The 26,326-nt window shown below is 38.5% G+C and overlaps 1 protein-coding gene across 7 annotated transcripts in view; it reads left to right on the forward strand.

Annotated features, from left to right (window-relative positions):
- The first annotated feature begins 3,255 nt into the window (after nucleotides 1-3,255).
- TAFA5 (TAFA chemokine like family member 5) overlaps nucleotides 3,256-26,326 on the forward strand; it is a 417,437-nt gene continuing 394,366 nt past the window's right edge. For 3 of the 7 annotated variants that reach the window (XR_008482828.1, XR_008482829.1, XR_008482830.1), the window contains exon 1: nucleotides 3,257-3,815. Coding sequence is in view for 3 of the 7 variants with exons in the window: in XM_054271642.1 (XP_054127617.1) it covers nucleotides 3,704-3,815 (112 nt within the window). In the remaining 4 variants the exon portion in view is untranslated. Of the gene's footprint in view, nucleotides 3,816-26,326 lie in introns of all 7 variants that reach the window. The other 4 variants (XM_054271642.1, XR_008482831.1, XM_054271675.1 and 1 more) reach the window with 4 other exon arrangements.

Here is a 26,326-nt window from a genome sequence, read left to right on the forward strand (position 1 = left end):
TATTTTGTTTATAATTTTTCAGTGTGGCTAATGGCACAGCCTATCGTAGTAAAGAGCTTAAATATTATTTTAATTTCCTTGCAAATATTAACTCTTTCAATAGTAATGGCAGAACAGGAAATCTGTCTCTTTGACTATATGGGAACAAATCTGATTTCTGAAAAGGGTATTTCGCTTTGATATACAGCCTTTAACTTGGGTGTCTATTTTCTATTCAGCTTTCAGACATCTGTCCATGACTTTAATCATTGTTTCTCACATTTCCGTACACACAGGTCTGAATACTGGGAATTTTTTGGGAGATTAGGGAGGCAGTAAAGACAGATCTCACATATTTTCCTTGAAAATCAAAGTGTGGGGACCATATCAAGAAAGGGGTAAACAAATTAATCTGAGATCAAATTCCACCACTTCTTCCTAAAGTAGGACTTTACATTGTGAATACTGTGAAATTACATTGTGAATAGGATTAAATACTTTTCAATACAAGACCCTGCAGAACAGTCAGGCCATTACTGGAGATCAACATGCACCTACAAAACAAATCAGCAGTGACCTAAAATTGCATTTTAAGAGTGGTTTTAAGTCTTGTCTTTGACAATAAAATCAGAATGTAATGTTTGAAAATCTTTACTAATTTAAAATTTCTTTGTAAAACTATTACAAGTAGTTGTACAAAACCACAAAGGCCTCAGCTCAGTGGTTCCATATTCAGTAAATGGTGCCTTACTTCCTGAGTAACTGAGTAGTTGGTTCTCCAGTGTGGGAATTAACCTGGTCTCAAGTGAAGCATGTCCGTTTTCAGAACTGTCAAAGCAAGACTTAAGCTTCTGCATGAACCTTCAAGCTCTATTTAGGTGAACAGTCATCATGATCCCCACTCCTCAGACTGAAAGCTGGATGTATTTCCAAGGGAAATCCTCTTGGAAATTCACAAGCCAAACTTTAAGTTTTACTATATAAAATTCTGTGGACTCTACTGAAAGGTATAGTTGCCTATATACATCTACAGCTGTCCCTTATGGCTTTAGAGTCTCTTGATCTATACATCATACTACATATCTCATTTCAAGATACTTTTGCTTTTTCTTTATAGTAATTTTTAAAATATGTTATTTAAGTGGGCATTCATTACTTACAGCTATAATGGAAATCCAATGTTTTCATAAATACAGAAAAATGCTTCATTTACATGTTAGTCCTGGAAATGCAACAAACAGCAGCACAACATGCAAAGGCATTTTTGTTGCTTAACATTTATTTACATTTAATCTGAGAAGAGGAATTTTGAAAGTCCTAGTTTTTTAAAAAACTCATGAAGCAGTACAACTTTACAACATCAAATTGAAGTAATACTTCAGGATTCCAAGAGGGATGATGAATTAAAGTTGACTTAGAAGGAAAACCATAGTGCCTAAATTAGGGATGGAAGATGATACAAAGATTTTGACTCTACATATAAGTGTTCTTTCAAATGACACGGGGAAGGAGAATATACCTTAGCATGCCGTCTTAATGTTTGTGTTGTGCTCCATTCTAGTTTTCAAATACACTGGAAAAGAAATTCCCATGAAAATATGGGAAAAGAAAGTCACATCTTGGAAGAAAATGTTCTGGTACCCAAACAATAGTTAAAATTTAATCTCTAAAGCATGCTTGAACACATTAATCTATTGCCCTACCAGTTCAAGCAGAAAAATCTTCTCTAAAATCAAAGCAATTAGATTGGCAATGTCCTCATGGTGCAAAACTGAACTTAGTTACTAGTATCTAATCAAGTGCAGCTGTACCAAAAAGGTCCTTACAGCCCTGTCTTGTGAATATTGCATCATTCATATGCAATTTTAAGTTCATATGTTTAAATGGCAAACAATCAGACAGACCTGGGGCTTCTGAAGGAATAGGAATCAGCTTCTTCATGGCATTTCTATCATGCAAGTAAAACACGGGAGGAGATAATGGGACATTTTGTGACTAAGCTCCTCTTTTAGTCTGACAATCCTGCCTGTACTTGGAATGCGACTACCTTCTGCAGAACTTAAAATATTAATTTGAAGACATTGCTATGGAGACTCCGAACAGAAAAGCTGAACTACCTGGTCCCTCTTTAAATATTTAAGCTTTTAATCATAAGGGATACTGGCACACATGTGAACCCAAGCCCTCTAATGTGGGTTTCATACCGATGCGTCGCTGCCATTTCAGCGACAGAAACCGCGTGCCAACGGCAGTGTCCATAAGGACCGCAGATGGATGTACAATGAGGAATTGTTTCCTTTAGCATCTGTGGTCGAGTCGAGGCGCAATACATCGTGGAGATTTCGAGCCGCACCGTGCAGGTGAGGAGACTGGGAGAGACAATTCCCTGGGCCACTTCTTCTGCCGAGACCCGTTGTCAGCCGACAGCAGCTTCCCAGAGGAGGCTCGGGGCGGGCACCGCCTCCGCTCCCATCCCCTCTGCTCCCTCCGCGCCACCTCCTGCCGTGGGCAGACGCTGTGGGCCGGAGCCGGCTCTGCCCCACCGAGGCACAGGGCTCGCCCCTCGGCCCCAGCCCGCCGCACAGCCCGCCCCCACCGCGGCCCCGCAGGGCAGGCAGCAGCCTCCGCGGGGACAGGGATAGGGACTGTCGTCCCGCGGCTCCTCCCTCCCTAAACCCGGCGGGCGCCGCCCCGGGAGCGGGAACGGGAGCGGGGAGCGGCGCGGGGCCGGGGGGCGATGCGAGCCCCGGGGCGGGCGCGCTCCTCCGGCGGGGAGGCGAGCGGAGCGGCGGGGGCAGGACCGCTCTGCTCGGAGCGCTGAGCACCTGTGGGCGTGACCGCCGGCCCCCTCCTCCTCCTCCCGCTTCCCTTTACTTGAAGGGACAGCGCCGCGGTAGCGGCAGAGCGTGATAGCGGAGCGGGCGGCGCTCGCAGAGGGGGAGACCCGCCGCCGACCCTCCGCCTCAAGTGTCCCGGCCCATCCCGCGCCTCCTCCCCGTCGAGCCGCAGGACCGGTCGGGAGGGCAGCTCAGGCTGGACAGGCCGTGGGGGGACGGGGCTGTCCTCGCCCTGCGGGCGCTGGGCCGGGGCGCGGATCGCCCTCTCAGCGCGGAGCTGCCCGCGGAGCCCTGCCCGGCGGGCGGCGGTGGCGCCGGGCTGCCCTCGCCCCTCGGTGGCCCCCGCGGCCATGCTGGCCTGGGCTGAGGGGCGGCCGCGCCCTGAGCGGGGGTCGCCGTAGAGCCGCGGGCGGGCGGGCGGGGGAGGCGCCGCGTTAGCACCGCCGGGGCCCGCGCTCCGCCTGCGGGGCTGCCCCCGGGACAGGGAGGCAGGGGCAAGGACAGCTAGCGGAACAACTTCTGCGAATTAAAAACAGAAAAGAAAAAAATAATAATAAAAAGAGGCTTATTCGTGGGACGTCTTCGAAGCTCAGTACCACGCGAGGCATCCCAGCCGCAGTGAGACCCTCCATGCTAGTGCATCCCACCACAGTGACAGGAGGGAAGCTGGCTGTGGCCGCTGTTCCCAAGCTCCGCTTGCGTTAGAGTCGCCTTGGCTTTCTTGCTGGAAGATGATTCCTGCGACAGGACCATGGTGCTGATGATGAACAGCAGAGTCGTTGGAAGATGCCTTCCTTGAGGATTACACGTGGAACAAGGCCATCAGTCGAGGGGAGAGCTGGCTGGTGAAACTGTCTGACTTTCCCCCCGCTGGGGAAGTGGCTTCAATGGCTCCATCTCCCAGGAGAAGCAGTAGGAAAGATGCCAGCACCTTGCCAAGCATGTCCTCAACTTTCTGGGCTATCATGATCCTGGCTAGTCTCCTAATCGCTTACTGCAGTAAGTACATATTTGTCCTGGTGCTTTTGCTGGGCATAAATCTACACCCTTCCCATGCGAGGTAACACTTCAGGCGAGGGCCAAGCTCTGAAGCTGGCAGGCACAGGTATTGTGCCTTAGACTTGCCCCTCAGCACATCTCCCCCCACTCCCCTATGGCAAAGCAGGTAGATCGGCACTTTAATACTGCTGCTTCTCAGGAGAGTGAGCTGTCCTTAGGTTGTAAATGTGGCATTTCCAGTCCAAATAGTATCGTCTCTTGGATTTTAGAAACAAACTTTCTAGCGGTAGTAGCCCTGATCCCTGTTCACTGTTTATTGTCAGATGTTACCGGATTGCTCTGAGGCTGCTCCCTCCACATACACACTCTCCTAACTCTGTCCACCTTCCATGAAGGGGAGCTGGTTTGCTTATGTTCATTTTTTTAGGAAGCACATACTTCATCAAGTGGCGGATGTCTTAACATCCTGGGTTCATATGTGATCCTCTGAAATTCCATAGGAGCAAGTCTTGGCACTTTCTAGCATATCCTCAGCAGTTTAGTAAGTCCATGTTGCCAGTATTAGGGCTGCATCTCAGGTTATCAGTAAAGTTTTTATATTCTTTTTTCAGGCTTGATAGATTTTCCATTAATTATAGTATTGCAGATAAGGTATCTGTAAGAATGAAGTATTTGGGCTATAAATACTTTTAAAGGTATTTTTTTTTCCTGCTTTTTTGTTTGTTTTTGGTAGTGTTTGTTTGTTTTGCTTTCAGCAAGAATCATTTTCAAGCAGTTATATAATGTAAATAGAGTTAATGCCCACACTTTAAGTTAGGGAATGCAAGTTAGTCCATAGCACCAGAGTAGGAAACTTGCAAAGAGAATAGAAAAAGCAATTTTTATGCAATAATAAAAAAAACCCAAACAACTGCAATTTATCAGGAAGGACCCACACAGCTTTGCCAAAATGAATCTACACTGTATTTTCCCACCCTGAGCTGAATGGGATCTGTAATTTACCCATGGTGCATATTGCTTTCATTAGCTGTAGCATAAAGGATTTTGCACTAGGCTTGTCTGGTGGAGCTGTAATAGGTGTAGGCTCTGATGAATAGGAAATAGATGCTGGTTTGCAGGAGCATACCTGCTGCATTTCTTAACCCTCTATTCCATTTCCTCCAGCTGTATTACACTGACCATTTTTCCATGTATGTGTTCTGGGGTTTTTTCGAAACAAGATTGTAATTGGTTAGGAAAACCTTTAATTCACTTCTGTTTTGTGTATTCCAGGGGTTCTTTACACTGATGACACTGGAAGTGAATTATGCCAGAAGGAATAACATGTGTTGTAATAGTTTGGGGGGTTTTTTGTTATTTAGCACATTTTGCATTACACTTCTCATTAATAAAATTATATTAAACAGGCCACACTTTTAATAATATAATTCTGTACATAATGCTGTATTCAATGTGATAATGTAGAGGATATACTAAACAACATAGTGAGTTTTAAAATAATTTATTGTGTTGTGGGAGTGCATATTACAGGATGAATAGTTCAGTGACAAAGGGAATTCAGTTTGGTATTAGTGATAGGAAATATTTTGTTAAGTTTGTGTTAGAAGTGTCCAAAGCATCACAGGCTTCTTATGAGAAGATATGAGATCTTCTGTGCATACATTTTCAATCAGCATGGCCTCAAAAAGAGTTAACCATGAACTCTGACACTTCAGAAATTATTTATTTGCAGTAATTAGAAGTTTGACCGTGTTTTATCCTAAGGAATGTAGTCATCCATTTGAATTGTTACATATTGTTCATTGTTTACTGATGAAAAATGCAAATGTTGGTCAATAATCTCAAGGCATTTTCTAGTGTGCTTAAAGATCAATTTCTAGTTATTTCTTCCAGACAGTGTAGATGGTGTTCCTCAAATATGTAGTACACTCTTCATTTCATATAGCACTGAAAAGCACCATGCTGCTTAAAATATGCAGTGTCAAAACACTCCACCATTTATGTAATGCGTCACTGATTTGACAATTGCAATTCCAAATGTTAATGAAGCATCATGAACATTTTCTCTAGTGGTAGTATTTGAGACATTGGAAAAAAGTGGTTTTTGCTCTGTGAAAAATCAAGATAAAAAAAAGTGAAGCTATTTCTAGGTAAAGCAGCACTTCAGATTTTATGAATTCTCTTAAAAATCAGCTAGAGTTTAATCAGTCTTTTTACATCTGATGCTTGTTTTTGACAAAAAGCAAATTTGGGTTTTGGGGAGCACATGATGACTTTTAAAAATGTTTTAAAAATAACAGGATTGCCATATATCTTAGGAAGTAAAAGAAAAGAAATTTGACTATGTAAGGTGGTCTCTATTTCCCCCCACACCTTATTGTCAGGAATACAGAAGTATAACCATAAAGGTGAATATATTACCAAACTAATTACAGGAACTTAATATTTTGTTATCTTATTGTATCATTCTACTGAAAACAAACTCTGCAGCCTCCAAAACAAAATCTGGAAAATAACTTTTCCATTTTTCCTTTCTTAATAGCACTGTAAATACAATTTTTGATGTATCTTGCCTATTTCCATTTTTAATGTTAGTCTGAAAAGGCTTATTTCTGAATCAGTTATTTGAACATTGCTTCTCCTTCTCCTAATTACTTTGTGAATCTTTTTTTTTTCTGGAAGTGTATTTGTTGTACAATAGTCCTTCCTATTACTGGGAGCAACCAGTAAACACCATACTCTAAGTTCCACTTGACAGGTAAACATATTTGTAAAGAATGTTCTGGATGTACATGTACAACCCATTAGACTTTGATTTATGCTTTAGTTTCTGAAGCCCAATTATATTCCTATTGATGTGGTAAAATGATAAACTGATAATTTTTTCTTTCTTAAATGTTTAGATTATACTTAGGGATAATGGCTCCATCCTATGGTGGAAGAGAAACCTGCATCAAATCAATTAGGTTAGTTGCTATAGTGATAAATATAATGTAATATTCTCCATCTGAAGGAAAATGGTCTGATTTGATAGGCTCTCAACAGGGGAAGGCAAGAACAAAGTAGTAGAAATAGACTGTTTGTGGTCCTTGGTGTGAGCAACAAGGAGTTATTTTGCGAAGCAGAAGAATCATTAAATGCAAAAACAGCCTCAGAAGGCTCTCCTGGTAGAGGGTAGCCACCTTCATGGCAATTCAGAATTAAAAGTGTTGTGACATTTTATGATTCCATATGTGTGTCTTGCATACTTGCTTAATAAACAGTAGTAAACCGGAGAGAAGTACCTACAGTGAATGCCTCACATTGTGTTTTTTACTGTTGAAAAGGTGAAATGAATAGATTTGTTGGGGGTTTTTGTTTCGTTGCTTTTTTTCTTCTGTATAACTGGAGTATTTTACCATGCTTGAAAGCTTTGTCAAATTAAGGAAATTCTGTGTGGTATCACAGCTGCCTGCTACATCAGGAATGTAAATAACATAGTTTTGATCCAGAACTACTTCTTAGTGCATTTATTCAATTGACTTTGCTATAAATACTGAAAGACTTTTTATATGTAAATGGTAACTTTTTAAAGCAATATAGGAATCAGCTTTTAGCAAATTTGTGGCAGTTACAAGCTTTTACTTTTCCTTTTTTATGCTGTTTTCTAAGCCCAAGGAGTAGAACTTTAGAGCCCTGTGCTGTTAAGTTAATACTTATGAGGGCAAGTAAATGGGTTTTTTAAAAGGAGCTACCAAAACTGAATGGTATTTGGAAAATTGACTTCCTTGCTTTGAGTACAGTGTATGGAAGAGAGCAGTATGAAACCCAGCATTTATGTTTACTAAATAATGATAGTACTAGGAAAAAGGAATCTAAAAGTCCAAAATGCAAAGTAATTCCCATAATACTGAGATGTTTTTGCTATTGCTGAGCAGGGCTCGCACAGAACCAAGGCCTTTTCTGCTTTCCTTATTGCCACACTGGTGAGGAAACTGCAAGTACATTGCAGGTTAGGAGGAGGCACAGTCAGAGCAGGTGACTCCTACTGACCAAAGGGACATTCCAGACCATGTGACATCATGCTCAGTGTGAAATGGGGGGAAGAAGAAGGGGAAGTTTGCAGTGATGGTGTTCATTTCCATTGTTGTACATGATGGAGCCCTGCTTTGCTGGAGACAGCGGAACACCTGCCTGCCCAGGGGAAGGGATGAGGTCATTTCTTGTTTTGCTTTGCCTGTGTGCATGAATTTTGCTTTCCCTATTAAACTATCTTTCTCTCAACCCGTGAGTTTCCTGGCTTTTACCTTTCTGATTCTTTCCCCAGTCTTGCTCATGGGGAGAGAGTGAGCTGCTGCCTGGTGCTTGGTTTCTGGATGGGGTTAAACCACAAAAAAATATTATATTAACCTTACCTTAAATTGACATCCTGCTACTTATTGGGTAGACATGGCTCATTTGAGAAATACCTTTTCATTGTCCTGTTCTGGAGTTGCTTTCTGTCTAAAAGACATGGGCTACTATGGTCTCCAGGTCTTATTGTTTCCTTATTTGAGACTGCCAGCAGAAATGGCAATTAACTGTGACTGTCATCTGGCCACTTCTACACCAGGGGCTACCATGTCATCATGCATAGGCTACTGAACAGCTGTTAGATGGTAAATGGTCACTGCCCATTTATGTTGGATGCAAACAAGTCAGCTCTGAATGAAAGCCTACAGCTCCTGTTATTGATCTGTTATCATTCAGGTCCCTTCTGTTTTCAGAACTGAGAACCACAGATTTTTAAAAAATCTGTTTACCTGATCTGTAATGTTATTATATTTTCTGCAAGAATTACTGTGTATGTATTTTTCCCAAACTCTGTATGCAGAATGTGACATAGAGAACAGCTGTTGTAAGTCGAACTTTTTTCAGTCTAATTTGTGTATAGAAAGAAAGAATAATGCTTTTATGAAATTAAATAGGATAAGTAAAATATTAAAATTCCATTTCTTTATGTACTGTCCCAGTTGCTCCTTTTGAAGCAGGCTTAATTTTTGTGATCAAACCAGAATTGGTTGCTTTATTGCTTAGAACTTGATGGCCTCTACAGCATACTACTGGCCAATGTGGGTACCAAGTTGTCACCGACATTGTCTCAGCAGTTGTGCTGTAGTCTGTCCAGATATGTCCTTGGCATTAACGTAAGAAATGCCATCTTACTGCTTTGAATATTGTATTTGACCCTTTAAGGCTAAGTAAGCACTGTTACAATTTCTCAAATGTGTTTAAATTCTGCCTATTCATACTTCCATTGCAAGTATAACCACTGATGTGGATGGATAATGGGAAGTAGGTAGGGAGGGGAAACTAGAAGAAAATGGATATTTTCAATTAAATATGTGGTAGAGAAGCATTCCATGTCTTTCAGCCGGATTGACAGGACAGAGATTGGGACCTCTTTGACAGTTTTTTTTGTGCTGTTTATGTAATGTACTGGTTTTTTCTTACCATATACTATGAAGATGGAACTGGGGCCATGGAGTAGAGCTCTGCTGCTCCAACTAGAGGGTGTAAACATGAGCTGGATTAGATTTTCTTTTACTGGAGTCGCATTAATCTTTTGGTCTTTCCTTACTGATGTCACTAAAGAAAGTCCTTCACTGAGCCTAGCCTTTAGGAGTGTGTATTCATTCTCCTCTGCTAGAAGGGGATGGTATGAAACATCTCAGTTTTTAAGATGTAATTTAGTACTTTCTTAGAGAGTGCTCTAACCATAAGGCTATTACATGGGAAAATAAACATTGACATCAAGTCCAGCATCTGGCATGTCAAATATTCTTTATTAGAGGTGTGCATTGAATGTTGTCAGTAACTCAAAAATGCACTTGGATACTGAGCTTCATGTAGAAGTGTTAGATACATAGGCAAATCCACTTGGGTTTGATTAGCCACAATCTTCCTGGTCTGCATATTCTTTTGTTGCTAAATTCAAACTAGAATGTTTCCATGCTTAATCTCACATTTCATCGGGTGTGTTGTTCCACTGCTGGGTTGGGAATCTATTTTTTAATTTTTTTTCTGTGCTTAAATCTAAGTTAGATTGCTTTTTGGACAGATGGTTGGCAAATATGCTTATTGTCTATGTTTTGAAAGTCATCTCTTCATGCTTTTGTGTTAGCCCTGCAAATAGGAAAATGTTATGTGGTGACTATTTGAAAATATATGACCCGTATTTAGACCATGTTTTCCAATATTTTTGGTATAGAGGTTCATTTCAAAGAGTTTGTGCATGTTTTTCAAAAAAGGACTGGTCATGAATAACAAGTCGAATGGTAGAGGGTTTTGCGTCTATGTGATCTTTCGATCTCTTCCAAACCATGTGGCCTGTGTATTATTTTGATCTCTGAATGGACTGCTTCTTCAAACACTTGATTGCTTTCAGATAAGAAGAAATCCTCTAATTGGTATGAGGAGTATGACCATTTTTTAAAAGGGTCTCTGAGCAATAACCCCTTTGGTTTTCTCCTGAGTAGCATCCACTCACCTGAATATCATCTCTGCTTTTGCAGTGTTAGGAGAAGTCCTGACACTTCTCTTCATTGCCTGTGGAGCACTACAGCAATAAGGAAGTTGCTTCTCTAGAACAAAGTGTTATTTATTTTGCCAAATTGCATCTTGTTGTTGGACAAAACATAAACTATATGTAGAGAGACCTCTAGCTTAAATTTTTCTTTTTACAGTGCCCTTCAAGGCTGTCGGTTAGTGTGACTTATTTATAATTCGGATGTTTTTTTAGTTTGTTTATGTATGTTTATTTATTTTGTATATTTCTGCCTCTTTATGTGATGGAAGGGACCTTTTAATGTTCAGCTAGTCCCAAACCCCCTGCCATGGTCAGGGCCACCTTCCTCTAGACCAGGTTGCTCAGAGCCCCAATCAGCCTGGCCTTGAGCAGTTCCCAGGATGAGAACTTTTCTGAGCAACCTGTTCCAGTTCCTCAACACCCTCACATTAAAGAAGTTCATCCTAATATCTAATGTGAACCTCCCCTCTTTCAATTTGAAGTTACTAATGCTTTAAAATATTGCCCCTTATCCTATCACTAAATGGCCAAATAAAAGGTCCCACTCCTAGGCTGCCTCATTCTCTTGCAGCCCAAGTTAACCCATGCCTTTATCTGACCCTTGGCTTCAGAATTCTCCTCCACTGTCATATCCTGCTCTCCCAACAGGAGATATTTTAACAGGGCAGGATCTTATGATGTTTTTAGGATCACATACCTTACATAATAAAGCATCCTTCTGCCTTTGCTTGCAACTGACAGTAGCAATTTATGCTATGACCCCATTGCTCATTCTAGTGTTTGGAAGGTCTGTCAGAGACAGTGGGACTGTCTCTGTTTTTGTTTTGTGTGGTGGTTAATTCCAGAACATAGTTAACAGATGTGTTCTGTTTGTATTTTCTGTACCAGCAACAGCCCAGAGTAAAAGCCAAGAACAGAATGCCTACGAGATCAGAAATATTTTAGATTGCAAGTTATATTGATTGGGTTAATTCCTGTTTTTTCATCCATTGTAGGGGAGAATTTCACTGTCCAACTTTATTTAAGCATAGCTTTAGAACCTGATGAATCTGTTATGTGTCATCTGAGAGAAGGGTCCTTAATTCTTACAGAAATGAGAAATCACTACATATGGAAAAGAAAAAAATGACTACATATGACACTAGTCTAACAAAAAGTAAATGGAAATTCTTTCTGAGTTCTTGCTAATCCTAGTATAATTTATGATGGCTTTGACCTTTGCTCTTGGAACTCTTTTTTTTTTTTTTCTGATCATCCTATAATGCTGATCTTGACAAATGTGTTTTAAGAGATGATAAACTGACAAATAGAGATACCTTTAACCCTGAATACCTCTGTCACTCTTCATACTTTCAGCTGTCAATATTCCTTTCAGAGGATATTTAATTTTTCCATTGAACTAGACCAGTGGAAAGTTTGGCAGAGCATCTTAGCCAGATGACAGAAGTGGGTTTAAGCTAAGCTGTTGTAGTGTTCATTAAATGGTTTAGTTGAAGGCAGAAATGTTGAAATGCTGTGAGAACAGTGGCTTCTGGCACTTCTGGCAGACCCAGAGGAAGCCCACAGAAGTGATCAGGGGGCTGAAGCCTATGAAGACCAGTAGAGAGAGTTGGAATTATTCAGCCTGGGGAAGAGAAGGCTTAGGGAATTCCTTACTTACAACCTTGCAGTATAACAAGGGGGCTTGTGAGAAAGATGTTTTACCAGAGCCTGTAGTGGCAGGACAAAGAGCAGTAGTTTAAACTGAAAGAGAGTAGATTCACATGGGACATAAGAAGTCTTTTACTGTGAGGGTGGTGAGACACTGGCACAGGTTGCCCAGAGAAGCTGTGGATGCCCCGTATCTGGAAGTGTTCAAGATCAGGCAGGCTGGGGCTTTGAGCAACCTGGTCTAGTGGAAGGTGCCCCTGCCCATGGTGTGGGGGTTGGAACTAGATAATCTTAAAGGGTCCCTTCCAAACCAAACCAGTCTATGACTTTCGTTCTCTTTCTTTAAATTAAACAAATACAAATGTAACGGATATTGAGAGCTTACCTGTTACTGATACCATTCTCTTATATTACTGAAAGGGTTCTCACATTTTGAGCCAAAATGAACCTTCTATTTATTTAGACCTTGGGTAGACACTTTCCTTGTGTGCAACCTAAAAAAAATGTGGCTGTTTCTATTATTTATTTTGTATACTGAACAAATTCCAATGTAGTTCTTCATATCAGCTTGAATCAAAAAATAGAAAATTCTTTCCTGAATTGAACTAATATAGTAACCTGAGTTATTATGGAAAATAATTTTGTTGAAAAATATCAGAAAGGTTTTACAGAGCTTTCTAAGTATCTACTGTCAGTAATGCTCTATTGAACATTCATTCTAAGGTGAGAGTATATATGTTTTTGTGTGTATATGTGCTCAGTAAAAACCATATCAATATTTAAAACAAAAATAAGAGGCTTTAAAATTTGATATCACCAAATATTTCTGAAAGGTAATAATTTTGATGAAGTGACCTCCTCTAAAGCGTTTTCGTAACATGTGCTTGTAGAGCATAATATCTGGAATTATGATTCTTTTAAGGTATCATTTTAAAGAACTTTCACAGATATTTTCATTTTAAGTTACCAGCTCCAGCCAGGGAAACAAACAAACAAAACCACCAAACTCAAATATAAATGTTCTGAAAGTTAGATCCTTATAGATTAAAAGAAACAGCTGACAAAGAATTTCAGTTTCATCTGAACAGGGCAGGTTTTTCCTTACTTTAGATTTCTGCAGTGTATTCATCTATATTTACCATATAAAAGTCAGTGAAAGCATAAACATTTTCACAGGGCAGTTCATGTGACCTTTTTAAGATACATGATAGAGATTAGAGTTTGATGTAAATTGTGCTGCAGAAGTGCTTGTCTTTGTTGGCAGATAGACAACTTGCTAAGGTTTTAACATGTGTGTTATCACATTGATCCAGTCCATCATTACAACATTTTTAGGATGTTGCTCTTCCTATTTTCAAGGCCCACATTTAATATTAAAATGTTTAATGCCGAGTAACTGGTTCAGTGTTTCTATAGGGAAGAAAAACACAGAAAAATGGGCTTGTGATACAGATTGATTAAGACTGTAGGTCAAGGTACTGAATTAATGCAGCAAAGGATTTGCACAATTTGAGGGATGTAGTTGGCATAAATTACTGAGATTTTCTGAGGATATCTTTGCAGTTTTAATTCCAAATATTTTTTGCAATGTTTTGTCTTACTGTAAATTCTTCAGTTTCTTTGACAGTATTGTCACACTCTGGACACTAAAAATTCTGTCTTCCCCCAGAAGTTGGAACCTATGTGAATTTCAGTGTGTACCAAAGGTTATCAGCTTTACCATTCCCTTTTTTGTCTTTTTTAAGCCTCTTCCATATGAAACAATATTGAACACATTTTCACCATGCAAACTTTTATAGTGGGGTTAAAACATTTGAAACACCTTCATCTACTAATGACTTAGGTAAGAAAAGTTTTAAAGGTGAACAATGTGTACATGTTTATAAGAAGCTGCAGGGACAAAGAAGACCTGAAATGCTTACCTTGAATATAAAAGGAGATATGAAGAAAATAGAAGCTTAGTATGAAAAATGTTGTGGTTATTTTTGGAAGGATATTGAGCTTTATAACCCAAGATGTTCCTTCAGTTCTCCATTCTTCAGTCTAAGTGCTATTTCTACAGTCCTTTTCATCTGGAGAGATTTGTTGCCTTCTATAGCTCATTGTTTTATAAATATGTTTTTGTTCAAGGAATATATTGCTTTTCGCCTTTTTTCACAGTAAATATATCTTCATGGATTATTTGTCTTAAAGCTGTTCAGTTCTAGTTGTGCCTGTGAGACCTCTACTTTAATCCTGTCTACAAATGTAGAATGCCTTACTCATCATGGTTTAGAAATGGTATTCTCCAATTTAGTACTCACACTAAAAAGACCCCAAACACTGTTCCCCCCTCCACCCCACCTCCTGTTGGAGGCACAAAACATTGTGGGTTGAGAGAAGAACAATTTACTAAGAATAGAAATGAGATAAGAAATGAACAGTAACAGCAACAGTGGTAATAGAAGTGTGCAAAAGAGAGTGATTCACAAGCAAAAATGGTCACTGTGGACTCTATGAGAATAAACAAGGCCTGACAGTTCCCCTGCCATGTTTTCCTGACCAGAAGGGACCCCTTCTCCCCAGAAGTGAGAGTGCCTTTCCCCTTCACCTGGCAATGACCTTGGGTGATGTGGAATAATCTCTCTGTCCTAGGCATGCCCCCTCCCAGCTACTGCTAAAAATTAGCCCTGGCATTTGATGTCAATGTAGGAATTCATCGGCCTATTGTAGGTATACGTTGGAATATTCTTTGGCATAAATAGTACACTGGCTTCATAGGATTGGCATTGTACTGACAATAGGTAGTATTAAGAATCATCCTCTGTTGTTTTCTCCAATAATTAATCTCTTTATAGAGGGAAAGGTTGTCCTTTAGAATCGTCAACTTCACAGAGTGAAACTGATCTTTTCCTGTAGTATTTTAATTTAAGCATAGACACAAATATCAAATGATGCACCTGTCTCATTTTCTTAGTAAGTTTCCTGGAAATTATAGTTGTGTTGGTTTGTTTTTTTTTTGTCTCCATCAAAGACCAAACATGTAGAAAACAAGAAAACGTCTCCTGCATTATCTAATTAGAGCACGTTCCCAATTTATTTCACTACCTTTCCTTTCACAGTTTATAATAAATGATAACCATTTCCTTCCTGAGGGCTTCCTTTTGAATTTAGTGTTCAGTGTTGGCATTGAGTTCCAATATTAGTTTTCTATCTTTCGTACTTTTCAGTTTTGCTTCCTTATTTTTCTTATCTAAGGTCAGGTGAATTGCCCCTACTGTGTGTCTTGCCACTTTCTGAAGTGCTTTTTTGTTAGTTGGCATGACAGGTACTGCTATGTGAATCACAGTTTGTCAGTGACTTCTCAGACAAATTAACTTGATATATGTGTAGAGAATTTTTCTCCCAACTGCTAGATCTGCAGAGATTTGAGAATTGAGCTTTTTTATCTTGTTTTTTTTTTTTTTTCTTCCTACATCAGGTTCTCTGAGCCCAATTATAAAGTCTGTGATACAGCATACTGTAGTCTTGAGTATAAGTACCTTGTTAGAATTTAGTTTAAAATTTCTTCTGCTGTTTTCAATTATTTTGGAAGTATATTAAGCAACAGATATGATTATGCACAGAAGGTTAGGAGTACTGAAGTGCTGAGGAAAAAATATGCTTTCAGTTTCAGTGCATGTAATTTGAACAAGCCTTTTAGGTTGCCAGAATGCTGGTAGATGTGATGGTTATGTGCCAGTTGTCGTGACAAGAGCCCCTTAATTTCAGATAGCTGTCAGTATTGCTGAGGTCCTCCTATATGTTTCATGTGACAAAGGACACCTGTGGTTTGGCTGAATAGTATCCATTTTTCCAGGAACAGAAACAATTGTTTCAAAAGTGAATATCAGAAATATAGAACTTAAATCATGGCTAGTTGGTTTTGGTCTTTGTTTGAAGGTGATGGTGACATGAAGCATATGGAATGAGAATTACAGAGCTCTTCTGTAAAGTCAAATAGCAACATTTCTGAAGTATGCTTTTAACCAATTTTATGTTCTTACTTTGCTTCTGATTTACTTTTCTCAGTCTATATTTCTATAAATTCACATATTTAATGTAACAGTGTAACACTGCAGCTGAATTTAAGGGATTAAAATGTTGCATTTTCCCCCCACATCTCTAAATCTGCACCTTTTTTTTCTTTCACAGAAGATCAGAGATAGTGCTGTAAGTTGGGCGTTGTTGCTTCTGTTTCAATTTTTAGTTTAAGTTTATTTAGAAGGGAAAAATACACATTTCCAGAAATTATGGAGGAGTAAAATTTTGAGTTAAATCAGGTACATGTGATGGAGAACTGTCAGAGAAAATTCTGTCATTAAATAATGAAAGTTTCTGAATCCGCACTGAAGCTTATCTGTGTGTTGGTTGCTTTCCCTCTTACCTACATCTCCCTTATCTTATGGAGATCTCTTCTATTCTCCGTGCTGTCTTGGTCTCCTATTCAGTTCAACATAGTTTTTCTGACAGACTTTCACAGTTCAGATACAAACAAAATAAACAGAGGGATAAACACATGGGAAGACCATTTGATACTCTGGATCACCCACTTCAGCTTTGCCTCATTGGAAACACAGGCACCTGAGTCTGAAACATTACTGCTAGTCAGGAAGCTGTCCCTGCTGAGAGCACACACTTGTGCCTCCTTGCTCAATGCAAGAACTCTTGTAGTGCAGGAATTAAAGTGGTTGCAATCTGTCATAATGTTCGTTCTTACCTTTTGTAGTATTTTAGCTGAGAGACAGGAAAATCAAGATCTTACAGAATGTGTATTGGCAAATTCACTTACTTGCTGTGTACGCTTAACAGGAATCTTGGCCGCAAGGTTCATGAAATGTTGCAGTGCTTGCATCTATAACATGCAATAGTGATAACCATAAAAGTGCATTTTCTCCTGCACTGAAAGTCGTTCTTGCTGGGACTGTTCTCAGACAGAATGCATGTTTTTTGATACATTTAACACCTACATATATTAACAGTTTATATAATTCCAGGAAAAATACCACAATGTTGATTTCCTAAAAACAAGGAACTTAAGCGAGTTTAAGCTCACAAGATGAGGAATGATTCATTTTATGTAAACACTTGAAAAGCCTCTCTTTAAATCAATTGCAGATGATGAAAGAGTATTAATGGTGAAAAGAGAAGACTTCTTTTTTCTTTACTTGGATTTAAGATGACTAATATTGAAATAACACATTGGAAACATGCAGTGGTATCAGAGCCACTGGAACTAACAAAGGAAGAAGAGCTTCCACATATGAAATGCATACAGATAATATCAAGATATATAGCAAACTCTCAATATTTCTAACTCTGTTTAAATTAGGTATACAGCTTTTGTTTTGAAAGAAGCTAGATTTCTAAAGGTAGCTTTGATCTATTACTTTAAATGTGCTTTAGTTCTCTGTTAATTTTAGTTTCTGTACCGCACTTGAAAAATTTTTCATCTAAATGTGAAACTTTTATGAATACCAGAAATTAGTAATTTTTGTTTCTACAGTCTATTTTGGAGAGTGACTCTATTGTACCAAGTATAGTCCATGTACACACAGCATAAACATAATTTTATTGTAGAATTTCTTCCCCATTGCCTTACTAGATTCTATACAGATTAAAAAACCAGATCTATGTAAGATCACACAGAATTACAGAATTACTAAGGTTGGAAAAGAATTTTGATATCATTCAGTCCAACTTATGACCTTACACTCCCTTGCCAACTAGACCTTGGCAGTGAGTGCCACGTGCAGTGTTTTATTAAAGATCTCCAGGGATGGTGACTCCACCAGCTCTCCAGGCATCCTGTTCCAAGGCCCAGACACTCCTTCTGTGAAGATCAGATGAGTCTCAATTCATTCAAGAGGATGAATCCTAATTTTCCATGAAGAATATTGATTGTACATTAACAAGATATTTCTAAACTTAATTTTCTTCTTATGTTTTCAATAACATTGAAGAAGAGTGGTTGCTATGTATGTTTTTGCAGGATAGGCATAATGCAACTGCTGTTTTTGCCTTTTATAAAAGATGTACTACCTCAATGAACCTAAATATTATTTTTTAAAGAGAAGAGAGTAAAAATCTATAACATGAATTCTTATGAGCAGCAAATTTGGCTGGTAGATGATCAGGCAAAAGAAACTAGTCTTTTTTTACACTTCAAGTATGAGGTACAGACTAATTATGTGAAGCTCAAAAACATGTGTCAAAGAGTTTTATGGGCCCCATTACCTTTCAGGTTCATAAAACACTGCCAACAAGCATGTCCCCCTCTCTCCTTTGGAGAATAAATAGCTCAATTAATTTATAGGAGCCTTTCCATTTTGTGTGTAAAAGAAGAAAATGAAGGTAAATTAATCTGAATAAATTGGATTTGTATTCTATTAATCTTGTGGGAATTAGTATCACTATGATGCTAATACCATCATAAAATTTTTGTTGCTTACACTTCATTGTGAAGAATGACAAACATAATTGTTTTCTTGGAATGGTAATGAGTACAGAAGTTACTGTTGTGGACCAGTGTAGGTCTTTGTAAGTTTGAACTAATCTTTGTAGATATTTTTATAACTTAGTTGGTTCTTTTGAATTTTGTCTCTTTTGAAGCTTCATTTCCACATAAAATCACAGTTCCCTCCTCCTTTCATACATGCAGCACAGATCTGGAGAAATGATTGACCAGTTTACCAGGACCAACCCGTACTTGGTACGTTCCAGTAAATCTCAGATGAAATCCAGGGAAACATTTTTTGATTCCATGGTATCTAAGCCAAAGATGAGGAAGAAAATATATCTTTGAAGCTGTGGCCTGTTATAATGCCACAAATATATTTGTAAATGGAAATTACTCCAGAGCGAGGTTTTTTTGAGCACTTCTGTCATGCTTCAAGCATTGTTTTGGCCTTCCTGGATTCAGTTCTCACCACCTCTTCTCTAAACAGGAGCTTTTTACAGAATTTGTTTTTGTTCATACTTGGTGCAGGGTAGAGTTGAATGCTGTATGTGGATTCTGCTTCTTGCACTTAGCAGATCTAGATCCTGAAGAAAAGTAAATAGGAGGAGTGCAACCATAGTGAGAGTCTGAAGATGGTAGAGAAAATGAATGCCTGTACTTTCCCATGTTTATGGTTTGAGAAAAATGGCCCAAGGAATTTCAGACTGTTAGTGTTTGCTGTCTGCAACTGTCTTTGGGTTGAAAGTAGGAGTATTTGGAGATCAGCTATATCAAAGGTGCCAAGTCTATTAGAATTGATGTAACTGTCTTCCTTTTCCCTACAATGCAGAGGTCACCCTGCAGAGCCACAGGTGCTGTCTCAGGCCAGTGGCCTGGTCTGAAGCCCAGGTGACAGGTGGTGTTAGACAGAAGGGTTTTTTACTACTTTACTGAATATTTTGCTTAGAAAAAGGTGATCAGATTTTGGCCAGCAGCTGAGAACATTTCCAGCACTGAGACATCAAAGTGTTGTATGGTTTAGTAGTTTTAATGCCTGGCCAGCAGTCATAATCAAATGGTGAGTCTTTTCGGGTTACATAAATGTATGTTTCTGCACAGGCGCATTAAAACTTGACACCGATGTCTTGTAATGGTGTTTACAGAAAAGTAGGTACTTCACTAATTAGAAAATATTGTGTCAAATTCTCTACTGGAAAATAATGGGTTTGACCTCATTTTTAAAGAATAGTACACTTATTGAAATAGGAAAAAAGCTATTGATATTTTATTTTACTGGATTGAGATGGGAACAAAAAGAATGGAACAAAAGAGAGGGTAAGCCTTAATCTTCACTGAATCCCAGTGCTTCTTTTGTTCCTCAAGTATGTAATTCTTAGAAAACTGATGGTTAAAAACCCATAATAATTTTGAGTATCTTGTTTCATTGATCAAGTTATTAGAACTTGCAATGAAAAAGAACTAATGACAGAAGGGGATAAAGTGGTAATTTTCTGTTTGTACTTCAAGGCTCCCTTTTGCAAGAGTTTCCTGATAGATTTAGGTAGCTTCTAGGTACAGCTACCGGTGAGTGACTGAAGAATTTATTTTAAGCTGCAGTTGTGTATTCTTGACCACTAATATGTGTGAACAGACCAACAGTTAATAATTGTAAATAATTTTCACATTGAAAATTACTTAAAAGTCTACTGAATTTTAATGCATTTTGTTTCTTCAATGCTTTGCTGGTAATTTTCAAACAATGAATGTACTGGCAACATCAATTATTCCCAAAGTTGAAGCCATTTTTCACTACAAATGTTGCTATTTTTAAACAGCTGTTTCCCCTCCTGTTCTCCACATAGTAAAGTTAAGAGTACAGTTGCTTCCTACTAAATGAAAATTATTAAGAATTTTCTTTTACATATAAAATAAGATAGCTCCTGTAATAATCTCTGTATATAGAATTTGTTGTTTGACTGGTTTCCCTAATTTAGAACAAATTATGTGATCATGGCATTTGCTACAGTATGAGCCTGGGATGTTTTGTATTGAAGCATAGGGTGTAAGCAATATCAAAGAAGGAATTGTATCTAATGCTTGAAGAAGTAAATGCATTTAGGGTGAAAATATATCCTTTAGCTTGCATATTAAAATTGTACTGATCTGTAAGAAGAAGTGTAACACCAAGGCCATGATTAGTAAAGACTGAGAATAGAATGGGATCAACTACAGTTAGATGAAGTACAGCATGATGAGGTTCATTGAGAAGATGATGGGAGGTGATGGTGCTTCTCCACTTGGCCCTGGAGAGGGAGAGGTTCTGGCAGAGGCCACAAGGATGATTAGGGGTCTGGAGCATCTGTTACAAGGAGAGACTGTGGTAGCTGGGCCTGTTTAGTCTGGAGAAGGGCAGACTGAGAGGGGATCTCATCAAATATCTCAAAGGCCTGTGCCAGGAGGATGTGCCTGACTCTCTTTCATAGTGCCCTAGGAAGGATGAGAAGCAATGACAATAAACTGAAAACCAGGAAGTTCCACTTCATCATGAGGGAGAACTTCACATCAATGGTGGCAGAGCTCTGGAACAGGCTGCCCAGGGAAGTTGCAGTCTCCCACTCTGGAGATGTTCCAAACCCAGCTGGACACGTTCCTATGTAACCTGCTCTAGGTGACCATGCTTTGGAAGGGGATTGGAACAGAAATTCACCCAAGGACTCTTCTAACCCTAACTATTCTGCAATTCTGTTTCTTAATTATCAGCATGAATTTCTGTAGTAAAATGAAAGTTCATCTATCATCTTTCAGCAACAGGGATCCTTGGCATGGTGGTTAGTTGCAGGAGAGCTGTGAATCGTTACTGGAATTGTGAAAAAGCTGTGCGACCCCCCCAAGGTGAATTAGAAAATAGAGAAGCATTAATTTCTCTAAGACAGCATTGTTTAGCCTTGATTAGCAAAGCCATGAATAATTTTTGTTATTCAGAAACTCATACTGAACTAGGGAGAAAAATAACTGGATATTCAGAAAAATGGAATCTCCCTTCTAGAAATGAAGTTGAAAATCGCTTGACTTGTTTAGGTAACAAACAACTGAGAGATATAGAGAACATCAGAAGAATAAAGAAGAAAAAAGATTAAAAAAAAAAAAAATGATGTAGCGTTAGTTCATGATTAAGTGGAAGTGGAATTTAATTGATTTAGAAATAGGATTTTATTACATAGGGGCCTGTGGTACCAAGCCACCAGTTTTGATTACTTGAAGAGATCTCACATAGACTTCTGTTTTTCTGCTGACTCTTTTAGTCAAATTGGTTTCAGACAGATAGCTTTGAGTGCTGTGGCTGGATAAAAATGTGTAGGATCATGTGGCTGAGATTACTTCTTCCAATAAATCTTCACTTAATCATGGAATTACCTATGGATTACTGCCTTCATCTCCTGATATCTCTGACAAGTTGATTAGCTCCTTTGGACTGTTTGATAAGGCTTTTTAAATGCAAGTTTTATATTACAGATGGAATGACTTCTGTTCATCAATATGGTATGTTCTTATCTGTAGGATTTCCCCAAATGGGTCCTGGGAGAGATCCATGTCTTTTGTGTAACATTTCTTCTGTTGAGAACATTTAGGTACTCAGAGTTGTCTTGATGTAATTTATTTATCATTTTATGGGTTACAGTTCTATTTAGTTCAGTTCTTTATTAATGCTGAAACACAGGAACAAATTTACTTGCTTGCATCAACCATTTATTCAGCCCAATACTCAGAGGTAGCTGCCAGTGTGTACTTAGGGAAATATAAGGACAGAACAGGGCTATGGGACACTTGTCTCTAAAGTTCTCCATTCCCAAGCTGGTTTGTGTTCAGGATGTCTGTGGTTGAATGAGATTTAGGGGATTTAGTAAATGAAAAATTAATTCCATTAACTCCATTTAGCATGACTGGTGGGAAATTAAATTATTTTTTTGCTTCTTGTATTTCCTGGAGTCACTGGACTCCACTGTGACTCGTGGGATTTAGAATGGCACAGTATACCATAAATTGTATACTGAGACAATGGACAACAAAGTATAGGAATTGGGAAAACAATGAATAACTGTGGCATTAAAGTGATTTAATGTGGTCTTTTTTCAGTATGACTGATATCTGGTTTTTTAATTCATAATCACCATGTAGCCTATTTTATCACACACATAGCTAAAGTCTGGAATAGGAAATGAGAACATATAGTACTACGTTTTTAAATGGAAATATATGTTGTGATGATAATATCAAGCACTCATGTAATGTATTCTAGATCTTCTCCCTTTCTTTTGATAAATTGAGAGTAGCATACTGTGTGCTTGATAAAATAATTCTTATAAAGCTGTTGAGATGAAATTCTGTTCTATAGCCCCTTCTTATCATTTTCTGGTCACAGGTTTTTTGGGACCATACAGAAGCACTCAGTTTTGTAAGAATTTGTTACAGCATTCTTTTTCTTTTTAAAAACACTTTTGAAGATAAACAACATGAAGTAATTTCTAGCTAAAATTTTAAACAATAATTAAGTCTGTTGAATGCAGGCGTAGAATGGTGAACTTCACTAGAACTCCTTAAAATTGGGATTATGCAAAACTGATTGAAGTCACTTTTCAGCTCAAAGATGTTGAAGTGAATCCCTAAATCTCTACTGTCCCTCTGGTATTACAATGAGTAATGAACACTCCATATTTCACTTGCTTAGTTGATCAAAGAAGTGGATTTCAGAAGGCTCACTGGGCTTCTGAAGGCTTCATCTTTCTTTGCTGAAATGGGGACTGAGATTGGCTTTTGAATTCTGTCTCTTTAATCAACGTGACTTTTATAAACTCCAGTTTATTTCCTTTTAGTAGGCAATCCTGTAGGATTTTGTGGTTTTAATGTTGTTATAGCTTCTCAACAATTTTTAAATGAAAATTTGCCCAAAATTCTAGATTAAAGGAGCACTTTAGATTATGATTAAATTCTTTCACTTAGTAAGCAGATTTGAGTCAATTGAGAGGTGATTATTTGCAACTAACATCTGTCAAGCACTGGCAGTAACATAATCCTTATGCAAAAGCTTATTACATTGACCTTATAGTCAGTGGGTTTAAGAGAAACATCCTTGGTGAAAAATCACATCAGAAATGTTCTTTTTGATTGGCTTAACAGTACTGTTACTATTAACTTTATGGTGTGCTACCTAAGGAATAATTAAACCAGATGGTGTGTTAAGCTCAACTGAAAGAATAAAGATATTTTTACTTTTAAGTTGATCAAAATTAGGTAAAACAACATATGTTCATATGCATTACGATTCCTTTAACTACATATTAACTGCTTTCCCTAATATTCTTCCTGGTGATTTGAGAGCTCTGCCTCTTGAAAAAAAAACCAACAAAAACAAACCTAACAGAAATCCTGTTTGAATTCTTTTTTTTCAGACTCTGTGGTCACTCATACCTCTGTGTTGCATTGTATTTTATGTAATTTAAATAAACAATTTGCACACTGCAGAATCCTCAAATTATGAGAAACCGAAATGCAGGCTATTTTGGGCCCTATTCAAATTGTGAAAATTAGGGCAGGTACATCCAAAAAAAGGATTTGGAGATTGCCTCTAAAGAAGCACAGCTTGTACAAATGAGCAAATTACATTTTATGCAACAGATGTTGAGGAGGGAATTACAAATACTCCAGTTCCTGTTATATTAGTCCTGACTTGCCACCATTTCTCTTTAGCAGTGCCATGCAGGGCTAATAATACAGAATAACACACCACACCACATACATTATGACTAAAGTCTCTCTGCTGCCCATAAGTGGAGCTGTTATTTTTATTCCTCAAATAATTACTATGTTATTTTTATTCCCCATTATTCCCCAAAGCATAAAACTCTATTACATCTACTTTTTCATACCAGTAACTCTTTTCATACACTGATCGTATTTCCCTCCTAAAGATTGTCTGATGAATGGAATGCATCTCATCGAAATATGCAGTCCCATTGCCTGAACTGATATAAAATTAAATGAGAGTGGAAACACACAAATGAGATTTATGTTCATAAAACATTATGGAATAATGTTTTATCTTCACAGCTGCTCCTTATCCAGGTGCTGTTAAAAGCACTGAAAATATTCATAAAATTAGCTTAACTGTATTTTGATTTTGTGAAGGATTCTGAATAATGGGCTTTCATTAGCTTGATGATTTTATATGCTTCTGTCTTCCTAGTGTAAATTACATCTTAGTCAAAACTGCCTGTTCAAACAACTCGTAGAGCAACGTTAACAGTGAGCATCTCTTCTTCTGAATGGATGAGCCATACTTTTTTCTGTGAGAGCTTCAGATGGTTGAAGTGGGAGAGAAAAATTATCTCAATATTGTATCTATAATTGCCTATTATATTCTTCAGCTCTAAATTTCTTCTAGTTATAATGAAGTCCATAGCACCAGTATGAGTTGTCAACCCATCTAACAATGTTACTGTTATAAAGTACAAAGATGAATTTAAACAAAAAGACTCTTGATCTTTTGTTTGTCTCTAAATGGAGAAGCAATGTGATAAAAGGTGAATCAATATACTTTACAGGTATAGTGATTTCCTATGGAAAACAAAAGAGTGATTTCCTGCCAAACAGCACATTGATGTGAATGTTTATGTGAAGGCATTTGTATTAGCAGTGTTTGCATAGAGATAGTGTAATGCCAAACAAGTAAGTGTTGCTATTGGTACATGGAAAATAACTTAATTTTACTGGATTTAATATTCCTTTAAATGGAGGATTAATAGAGTCAGCCAAAGCTAAGCCTGATGCAATTAACATTTCAATTTGATGTAGGATGTTGCTGCCTTTTTTAAATAATGCTTTGAACACGTTTATTGAATTCTGTATCTTTACTGGGCTTCAGTCACAAGTCTGCATTACAGAATCATAGATTTTCAGAACAGTTGATGTTGGAAGGGACCTCTGCATTCATCTGGTCCAACAGCTCTATTTGAGCAGGTCCATCCAAGGCTGATTGCACAGGATTATATCCAGATTTTTTTTTTGTATTTCTAAGGTTGAAGAGTCCACCTGTGCCAGTACCCAGTCACCCTTACAGTGAAAAAATTGTTTCTTGATGTTCAGAGGAAACCTCCAGCGTTTGTGCCCCATTGCCTCTGGTCCTGTCACTGGGCACTACTGAAAGGACCTTGACTCTGTCTTTACACACTCCCTTGATCAAATTGTATTTGATATTGAGGTATTTAGCAAATTCCCCTGAGACTTCTCTTCCCTAACCTGAACAGGCCAAGCTCTCTCAGCATTTCCTTACAGGAGAGAAGCTTCAGTCCCTTTACCATCTTCATGCTTTCACTGACCTGTCTACAGTATGTCCATGCCTTGTACTGAGGAGCCCAGAACTGGACACAACACTCTGGCTGTGTCCTCAGCAGGGCTGAATAGAGGGGAAGGATCACCTGCATTAACCTGCTGTCCACCATCATCTGCTTTGGCCCAGGATACTGTTAACCTTTTCTGCTGCAAGGGTCCGTTGTTGGCTTATAGTCATGCTGGTGCCTACTTTTCTGCCAAACTGTTTTCCAAATGATTGGTTTCCAGATGATTGATGTACAATATATACTGGTGCACTTCTTGTTGACCTTCATGAGGTTCCTGTCAGGCCATTTCTTCAGGCTGTTGAGGTCTGTCTGGAGGACAGCATGACCCTTTGGCATATCAGCCACTTCTCCCAGTTTTGTGTCACCTGAAAATTTGCAGAAGAAACACTCTGCCCTGTCATTCAGATTGTTAATGAAGATGTTATAAGGGACTGGACCCCTTATAAGGGTAGGCCCCCCCACT

The sequence above is a fragment of the Melozone crissalis genome, unplaced genomic scaffold, assembly GCF_028551555.1.
Source record: "Melozone crissalis strain CALT ecotype California unplaced genomic scaffold, PUWL_Pcris_2 ptg000004l_1, whole genome shotgun sequence".
Taxonomy (NCBI): Eukaryota; Metazoa; Chordata; class Aves; order Passeriformes; family Passerellidae; genus Melozone; species Melozone crissalis.